The sequence below is a fragment of the Vipera berus genome, assembly GCF_964194415.1.
Source record: "Vipera berus genome assembly, chromosome: 2".
Lineage (NCBI taxonomy): Eukaryota > Metazoa > Chordata > Lepidosauria > Squamata > Viperidae > Vipera > Vipera berus.
In genome coordinates, this window is record NC_138203.1 from 174,160,791 (window position 1) to 174,171,209 (window position 10,419).

General features: G+C 37.7%; 1 protein-coding gene across 1 annotated transcript in view; it reads left to right on the top strand.

The window, feature by feature from the left end:
• GLP2R (glucagon like peptide 2 receptor) overlaps window positions 1-10,419 on the top strand; it is a gene marked incomplete at its 5' end in the record, with an annotated part of 39,856 nt that overhangs the window by 7,421 nt on the left and 22,016 nt on the right. Inside the window, one exon of the mRNA XM_081319012.1 lies at window positions 6,729-6,819. Coding sequence (XP_081175138.1) covers window positions 6,729-6,819 — 91 coding nt within the window. The remainder of the gene's footprint in view (window positions 1-6,728; window positions 6,820-10,419) is intronic.

Here is a 10,419-nt window from a genome sequence, read left to right on the forward strand (position 1 = left end):
CTTAATTCCAGATTGCTTCTGTCTTTGATCAGTTTCCAGCCATTGTTTCTTGTCCTTCCTCTGGTGCTCTGGTGAATAATTTGACCCCCTCTTCTTTGTGGCAGCCCCTCAAAAACTGGAATACTGCTATCATGTCTCCTCTATTTCTTCTTTTCTTTAGACTAGCCAAACCCAAGTCCTGCAGCCGTTCTTCGTATTTTAGTCTACAGACCTTTGATCATCCTAGTTGCTCTTCTCTGACTTTATTCCAAACTCTCAACATTTGTTTTTGTGATATGGTGACCAAAATTGCTTGCAGTATTCCAGGTATGGTCTTAATAGGGTTTTATAAAGCGGTACTAGTACTTCGTGTGTTCTTGATTCTATACCTCTGTTTATACAACCCAGGATTGTATTCACTTTTTTGGTTGCTGCTGCACACTGCTGGCTCATTATCAAGTGATTGTCCACTAGAACTCCAGGGTCCCTCTCACAGTTACTGTTTTTGAGCCAGGTCTCACCCAATCTGTACTTGTACCTTTGATTTTTCCTGCCTAAATGTAAAACTTTGCTTTTCTCCACACTGAAACCCATTTTGTTGGATAAGGCCCATTGTTCAAGTTTGTCAAGATCTTTTTGGATCCTGAGTTTATCTTCTGGGGTGTTGCTTACTCCTGTCAGTTTGGTGTCATCTGCAAATTTGATGAGTTCCCCTTCAATTCCCTCATCTAAGTCATTGATGAAGATATTGAAGAGTACTGAACATAAGATGGAACCTTGAGGTACCCCACTGCTTACTTCTCTCCATGTGGATGTAGTACCATTGAGGACTACAGCTACAGATCCATCTGATGGTGATGTTGTCTATTCCACATTTTTCTAGATTACCAAGGAGTAGGTTGTGGTCTACTTTATCAAATGCTTTACTGAAATCTAAGTATACTACATCCACAGCATTTCTCTGTTCTACTAGTTTAGTCTATTTATCGAAGAATGAAATAAGATTGGTTTGGCATGATCTATTTTTAACAAACCCATGGTGGCTACTAGTTATAACTTTGTTTGCTTCTAGTTGTTCGCAGATCTATTTTTTATTATCTTTTCTAGGATCTTCCCAAGTATTGATGCTAAACTGATTGGTTTGTAGTTGAATTAGGTGAGTAGTCAAATGGCAAATTCAAGTTTAAAATAATGCACACTGGAGTAAAAATGCCTATTTCACATAAATGATCCTGAGATCAGAGATGTCTGTAACAAATCAAGAAGTTCTTGGGCTCTACTAAATAGACAACAACTATATGAAAAAAAGGACAAATTATGTGCTGGAGATCATTAGGAAAGGCAATAAAAATTAAATAGCTAACACTGCAATGCTCTCTCTCTCTCTCTCTCTCTCTCTCTCTCTCTCTCTCTCTCTCTCTCTCTCTCTTCTCTCTCTCTCTCTCTCTCTCTGCGTGTGTGTGTGTGTGTGTGTGTGTGTGTGTATGAACAGAGAGAGAGCAAGACATCTACATTTAGATATAATGAAGCTGGAAAACTGCAAAGGGGGCTCAAACTCTTTCCTTATGAGAAAGCGGACAAACATGGAATAGAGTTGGAATTCAGTGGTGATTCAGAAATATGATCAAGATTTAGAAAATCATTCAAAGCATAGAGGAAGTACGTAGAAAAGTTTTCTCTGCATCTCAGAACTGGGGCCAAAGGTCCTCCAAAGAAACTGATTGGAATGAAATTTAGAACAGTTGGAAGAAGGTATTTCTTCACATAGCATATAATTAATTTGTGAAAATACTTGCTACCACACATGGTGATCGCCACTTACAGTACAACATGAACGGTTTTAAAAGAGGCTTGGGTAAATTCATGGAAGACAGTTCTATCAATGGCTGATAGTCTTGAAATTTCAGTACTACTTAATTGTGGGCAACAGGCCATCAAATACCTTTTCCAGGGGAAAAAGTAGGGGTCTCCATCTCTTATATTTATGTAGACCAGAGGCCTCTAGCTGACCACTCTGAAAAATAAAATGTTTGACTAGGATGGACTTTGGCCTGATCCAGCAAGCTTGTTTGTTTATTTTTTTGGAAAAGTCCTTCTCTATGATGTTGTTCTAAAAGTTTGTTCCACTTGGTATGAAGTTTTTTGGTACTGCATCCATCTAGTAACTAGATGGACTAGATTCTAGTTCATGCAGGGAAGCTACTGATGCATGATACAAGAGATTTGTGTTGCAACCAGTTTTGTCACAGAGCTTGATGCTTATTAGGCTGAGTGGGTGTGACTGGCCTAATACTATTTAGATGGCCTGGGGGCCTAAGAGAGGACCCCAAATCTTTTTTCCCCTATTACAGTATTTTAACTGCTAACACCATGCTGTCTGAAGGATTCTTACCTATAATGCAGAATAGTAGTTGCCTGAAGTAGATATTGACCTTTAACCAAGATATTTCATTTTTACCCAGTAAAGTTTGACAAAATATCTTAAGAAAAAGCCATGAGTGTTAAATCAATTTATTACACTGGAATGTAGATATCTCTTAGTTAATTTTTTACTAAAATGTATTTCCTGAGCAGGTTGTATCTCAGACACTAGTCTGTAACTCAAATAGTGACCATTTATCATATGTCATTGTTTAAAACCAGAGGTTATGGCAGGCAGACCTAAATGGCAAACAGCACAGATGGAGGAGTTTGATCACAAGCAACACTCATCACATCTGCAAAACAGCTACTATCACAAACCACAGATTATATATTATGTTATAAATAACCAGTTTCCATTCTTTTTGTTAAATGGGCCTGCTATATTTATGTCACACCATGATTTAATCATTTAAATGCTGAGGGAACACCTGCTGCCGGCATCGACTTCCCTCCGCCCTGTGCGTTCCCACAGAGAGGGCCTCCTCAGGGTGCCTCCGGTCAGAGAATGTCGACTGGTGGCCCCCAGGGGGAGATCCTTCCCTGTGGGCGCCCCGGAGCTATGGAATCAGCTACCGGTTGAGCTCCGGACGGCGCCCGACCTTCGCTCCTTTCGCCGCGAGCTAAAAACATACTTTTTTGAACAAGCTGGCCTGGCCTGATGAGGGGATTGGGGGGGGGGGGTTTGCTATTGTTATTTTATTAGATTTTAAAGATGTATTTTAGTATGTGGGCATTTATTTAATCTTGTTTTAATTTTTGTAATTTGTATTTTTATTCTTGCCCTGTTCACCGCCCTGAGTCCTTCGGGAGAAGGGCGGTATAGAAATAGTATTAAATAAATAAATAAATAAAATAAATTTTCCATGTCAACAGCACAAACAGTGAAGTACCAAAAATAAGAATGGTCCCTCAAATCAATCTATTTGATTGTACATTTCATTCAGTTTTAAACTTAGGGCCTCAGTTTGTATATCATGTATCCAGTGACATCCATATCTCCTTTTCAGACTTAAGTCAGTTTAAAAATATAATAGATTCTCACCTTGGACAGGCCAATGATGGGGCAGAGGTCATAACTGCTTTTCTAGATGTCTCTAGCTTTCAGACTTAAGTACATTTTTAATCTGGTGTTCTTTACAGATAACTTTTATGAGCTCCACCTTGTGAAACTGATACCTGATTAAATATACATCATTTAATTCACTGCCCAGGAGATCATTCATATTACCTTAGTTCAGTGTTTCAGGACTTTTTTTCATTATGCTTTATATAGTGACTGCTATCAAGTCTGGGTCAACTCCTGTATTGATATACTGTATTTTCTCCATGATGATATGTTTCTAAGTTGCTTTTTAAAATCTTCCAGTAGTGCATTCATTGTCAGAGTAGCTGGATCCACCCACTTGCTGCTAGATATCCTTTTTTTTTCCTTTTTCCTTCTTTTCCTCCCAGTATTAGTGCCTTTTCCAGAGAGCTAGGTCTCCTGACATAAAGTGTCCAAAGTAGGATAATTTAAGCCTGGTTATTTGTTCCTTGAGTAGGTGAATGTGGGTTGATTGTTTTTGATGATCCACTTGTTTGTTTTCATGGCTGTCTACAGTACTCTCAGGACTCTTTCCCAAATTCAAAGTTCAAAGGCTTCAATACTCTTCCTATCTTGCTTCTTCAAAGTCCAGTTTTCATTTCCACAGTGTATTGGAGGGAATACTGTGGTTTGCACTATTCTGATTGTTGTAGCTACAGACACATCACAGCATATAAATATTTTTTCCAAGAACTTCATGTCAGTTTTACGAACTGCTAGTCTCCAACATGTTTGTTAAGTACTTGCACTTTACTGTTGAATTTTATACATGCTTACTTTTTTTAATGCAATGCAAGAAAAAAAAAACTAAATAGGATGTTTAAGTTAAAAGTTAAACGTTAAAAAACTATTAACCTTTAATGTAAATTTATAACTGTGTTTGCTGGGTAAATGTGATTTATTTATTATATAACTTGTAATGTATCAAATGATACATACAAATTAAGATTTTATATAAATACATAATAATTATAGCAATTAAATCATTTTTTTTAAAAAAAATCATTCAAAACTGTTATTTTCCAGCAATAGTAAAACAACTGAAAAATTAAATTGATTTTTTTTTAGGAATAATTTTTGCCAACTTTTAACATTTGCTTGATATGAGAAAGTAACATTTAAATTAAGCAGTTTACAAAGGAAAATTACATACCCAAGAATTCAATGGGATTCTTGAGCTTGATGTTTTTTATCTAAAAGTTCAGCGTTTGGTATGAGGTTAGTCAATTTAATTCTGACGTCTCCTCTTGAACATACATCAATTCTATATCTTTCGTTTGTTAATATATTATTTATTCAAATAAAACTACTTTCAACTGAACAAGATGTCAGGAAACAGAAATATTTTTGCCATTTCAAACCAGCATAAACAACATATACAAGGAAGCCCATGGAAGCCAATAGGACAGGCTATATGCAATATGACTTCAGGATTGAGCAATCAATTGAAAATTCTCCAATCTCCAATCTCAGCTTTGCATCGCTGATCTTGTATATGTTTTGTTTATCTTTCATGAACTCAGGGCTGCTCGTGTGATACCAAAACACAACAAAAGGAATTAAATGCTAAGAAATAAAATTTTGTTGGGAAGGATTGAGCTTTGGAGGGCCACAAACCATTGCAATATCAAAGATGTTTTTGCTACCTATATTTTAACTATCTGTATATTTTTTTTGTAGTATGTTGTGGTTTAGGTATGATTTCCCCACCTAATTTCTGGTTTGTGATTACCCCCATGAAGTCATCTTATCGCAGTAGTAGGATATTTTTTAGTTATTTGTTTTTAGTAATTATATTTCTATATTTCTCTCTGAAAGAATTCTAGGTGGCATACAACGTCAGCAAAAAGAAATGCCAAATAAATAAACCAATAAATCAGAATATCAAAATAATAATTTTAAAAAAATCACTGCAGAGTGGGCCCCTAGAGTCAATCGGCGGGGTCTGAAACCACCTTTGGAAATAAGACTTATTTTAATCTGTTTCTGAAACTGCATGCTCTTCTGGGACAGAAGTGTCCCCAAAGTGAGGGCTGCTGCAGAAAAGGTTTTGCAGACATCACTAAGGAAGCAAAGTTTCTACAGGCCCTCTCTGGATGACCAGACTGGAATCTGACCAATACAGGCAATCCTCATTTAATATCCACTCATTCAATAACAATAGCACTTAATGAGGGATACTTATGACTGGTCCTCATAACTGTGGCTGTCACAGTGTCCCTATCTCATATGATTGTGACTCATATTATCATGTTGCAGCAGCCTGGAGTCATGTGATCGCCACTTGTGATCTTCACTGCCAGTTTCTGACCAACAAAGTCGAAGGGGAAGCCTGCAGGAAGTCACAAATTGTGATCACATAACTGCAGGATGTGGGTCTGTGTGAGATTCAGCTAATGATGGCAAATGGAACTGCTAGATCTGTTATCATAAGCGGAGTGGTCACCCTGGCACATTGCCATATAACCATCCTATTTAGCATCAGAAATCCTGTCTGAAACAATAGGTAAACTATGAGTACCTATAAAATAATTGACGATGTGCACAATGTTTTCTCCCAGTTTCAGAGGCAGTATGTCTTTGTAGTTCTATTTTTTGGGCAGGAAGTGTACTTTCAAGTCCCACTGGTGAGGCTTCTTAGAGAGATCCAATTAACCACAAAACAAACAAGAATCAAGTTCATCACCCCACCTCTCATTGACAGTGTGCAAGCAAGTCCCTTGAAGAAAGGTTGGGATGAAATGATATTGCTGGTATATCAAAGAGCATCAGAGAAAATACAGAAGAGGCAGCAGAAGTTTAATCTCTTGAGCTGCCTGACCAATGGTATTGACAATGTGTCATCTCAAATCACATTGGATGGCAAAGAGAGGCATGCTTGAACTGTGTAAATACTTTCTTAAATGACACTGACTCATTTAAGCCTAGCCCCTCTACTTTAGCTGTCTCAGTCTGTCATACTGTACCATTCTGCTTCATGTCAGATGTTAAAAGTCAGCCATTTTGCTCTTGCTGCCATAGTGGCTAATGGGATATGAAAAGCTTACAGTATGTGTCAAAAATTCAGCAGCTGGCAATTAACACATCCTGTTTAATTCATTGTTCAAAGGTTGCAGGGGTAAACATTTCCCCAATAGCAGAATAGACGACTGAAGGTTGTGGTTGTGGGTACTCAAAACTTCATTTAACATGCAATTGGCAGGATCCTGTCAGATGCTAAATATGTTTTCTTTACTTACAGGTCAAAGGAAATTTTGAGCAAACCAAAGCTAAATGGCTTACATATAAAGATGAATGTTTGAAGAGACTACAAGAGTCTTCAACTAGCACAGGTAAGGCAGAAATCCATCTACCACCATCTACCATCACCACCATGAACATAAGAGCTCTTACATGCCCCCAGCATGTTCCAGTAGTCTCCACACATTGAGGGTGGGCCGGGGCTCCAGAGCAAAAGTAGAAAAGACAGATTGGTTGTTGTTTTCCTCTTCACCTGAATAGTTATTCCCTCTTACTAGAAACATCCATCTTGGATGTAGGATAAATTTAATATGACAAAGTAGAGATGGTATTGAAAATGGACAGGTTAAGAGAATGATTTAGGAAATGAAGTTTCACTGGATCTATACAAGAAATTGGCTGAAGTTTTAAAATTCAAAGGGGAACTACAAATGACAAACCACAAGAGTGATCTAGATAATTTCTACCTACTGGATTGACGAAAGAGGCCTTTTAAAGCCTTGAAGAAATCTGTGTGATGGGACAAAGAAGAAATTAAAAAAATTAATTTAATTTAATTTAATTTAAATCAAATCATATGACATTATTTGAATGAGCTATTATGACTGTTAGAAGTAAAAGATCTTTGGTAATATCTCCACTTCAAAAACCTTTGTGGCCAAATCAAATAATAATAATAATAATAATAATAATAATAATAATAATAATAATAATAATAATAATAATAATAATAATAATAATAATAATAATAATAATAATAATAATAATAATAATAATAATAATAAGAAGAAGAAGAAGAAGAAGAAGAAGAAGAAGAAGAAGAAGAAGAAGAAGAAGAAGAAGAAGAAGTAGTTGGAAGGGACCTTGGAGGTCATCTAGTCCAACCCCCTGCTCAGGCAGGAAACCCTATACAATTTCAGACAAATGGCTTTTCTTGAGAAAAACCTACGTCCTTCTGAAAAATAGGTATATTCTCTTGAACTGCCATTTTTCTGTTTCCATATATCTACCAATCCTAAACTGTCCATGTCAAATGTCCTGTGTGGGGAAATCCAAATCCAAATTTCCATCAAACACAAATTTTTCATAACAGAAGCCTATTAATGAGTCATTTATAAAACAAAATTTGGTTCTCATTTGAGGCCTAAATTCCTAATATCAAAGTCTTAACCACATGTAGAATAACTTCCATCCCCAACAAATCTACCATGATTATCAAAGTCCTAGTTTTAGTTGAGGATAAATATACAAAACAACTTTTCTTTTCTTTTTTTCCTGCACCTGCTGATTTAAAGTTTTCATCCAAAGTTTTATAAATCAGGTATTTTATATATTTTTTCTGAGATGAGTCTCTTGAAAGCAAATAATGTCTTTTAAAAAAATAATGTTTTTTGTTCTATTTTGATGAATATTTGCTCCATTTATATTTCTTATAAAGCATTTGTAATCCATGATCAGGCCAAAAATTTAGAAAAGTCAGTAAATGGGACATCTAATTCAGCATTATCCCTTTCAAATTCTTATTGCATCTGTTGTGATTTTTGTATAACCTCTTTTGATACCTCCATTTGTAAATCTTGCAATTTTTAAAATCTTTTTAGATATTCTCTTGTCTTCTGAACAGAGTTCAATAGAAATCTCTGTTATTGAAAAGTAAAAATGATGCTTTCCAGTCTGGAAAGATCTTTTTCTGATTTAATCTTTCAGTCAAAAAAAGAATATTCATTTTTGTGTGTAAAATCCTGTTAAAATTTCTTTTAAAACAATTATCTTGTATTAAAATGCCACTGTGAAATTAGATCCCTTGCCTTCTTTCTAACAAAATGTACCAAAACAGCCCTTGGAACATTTCTAGTTCTGGCAAATCTAGAATGTATACTGTAAAATTTATCAATTTTGCTTCATTATTCTTCTATTCTCAATACAAAAAGTTTGCTAGAGCTGATCCTTTCTGCAATATGTTCGTCAGAAGGCTCAGCAATTGCTCTACATCTCAAACAAAATTCCTTCACGCTTAATTCCAATAGAACAGACATGTCAAACACAAGGCCCGGGGGCCGGATCCGGCCCGCGAAGTGGTTTCATGTGGCCCGTGAAGCCATCCTGGAAACAGTGAGGGAACGGCCCCCACTGCCTTGAGGCCCAGAGACCCTCCTTCTGCCAGAGACCCTCAGATCTGTCCCACTCCTGCCCAGGCCCCCATAGGCACCCTTGATGCAAACGATGTAGAGCTGACCACGCCCACCCAGTAGGCCATACGCACTCTAGCCATGCCCACCCAGTAGGCCACGCCCACCCTGGCCATACCCACCTGGCCCCCTGAGGGCAACCGCAATACTGATGCGGCCCTCAATGAAATTGAGTTTGACACCCCTGCAATAGAACCAAGTTATCTAATTCTCTTTCTAACTCTGTGTCTATCACTCCTGTCTTGCTTTGTAAAATTTCCACTTTGTGTCAGGTGCAAAGAATCAGGATCAAATGTTAAGTTCCAACCAAACTTAGTTATTACTCAAGCTTATGCACAAGAATCTAGGCAACTAACAGTCAGCACTAAACTGATGCTACGTAAGTTAACGAAATTCAAGGGAGGCTACAGTTAGATCACTTGTGGGAACATAACAACTCTAGGGTGATTCCACTCTTGACACTCTTGACACTGACCCCAGATTCTACCTCTTCTTCTCCTACACTTTGTCATTAATCCTTTTTTACTTCTCCAGATCCATTTTTTTTCAGAATTTTCCAACTTCCATCTTGACTTCTTATTCCAGCACTTCCTTCATCTTTAGAAATCTTTCATCCCATCACATTTTGAAAGCTTAGTATCAGTTAACTTAGTTTCAGTTAAACTGTGAGTTTCATTTATAAAAGAAAATAGAATTGTTTTACATGGAGATTAAACAGAATGTTATTATAAAAAGGAGCAGTAACATCGAAAGTAAAATAATTTTTTGAAACTAATTTTAAATGAAGGCATTGTTTTAAGAAGAGAAGAGAAGAGAAGAGAAGAGGAGAGGAGAAGAGGAGAGGAGAGGAGAGGAGAGGAGAGGAGAGGAGAGGAGAGGAGAGGAGAAGGGAAGGGAAGGGAAGGGAAGGGAAGGGAAGGGAAGGGAAGGGAAGAGGAGAGGAGAGGAGAGGAGAGGAGAGGAGAAGAGAAGAGAAGAGAAGGGAAGGGAAGGGAAGGGAAGGGAAGGGAAGGGAAGGGAAGGGAAGAGAAGAGAAGAGAAGAGAAGAGAAGAGAAGAGAAGAGAAGAGAAGAGAAGAGAAGAGAAGAGGAAGGGAAGAGAACTGGAAGGGAAGGGAAGGGAAGGGAAGGGAAGAGAAGAGAAGAGAAGAGAAGAGAAGAGAAGAGAAGAGAAGAGAAGAGAAGAGAAGAGAAGAGAAGAGAAGAGAAGAGAAGAGAAGAGAAGAGGAAGGGAAGAGAACTGGAAGGGAAGGGAAGGGAAGGGAAGAGAAGAGAAGAGAAGAGAAAGAGAAGAGAAGAGAAGAGAAGAGAAGAGAAGAGAAGAGAAGAGGAAGGGAAGAGAACTGGAAGGGAAGGGAAGGGAAGGGAAGGGAAGGGAAAGGAGAGGAGAGGGAGAGGAGAGGAGAGGAGAGGAGAGGAGGTGAGGAGTGGAGAGGAGAGGAGAGAAGGAGAGGAGAGGAGAGGAGAAGGGAAGGGAAGGGGGGGAAGGGAAGGGAAGGGAGGG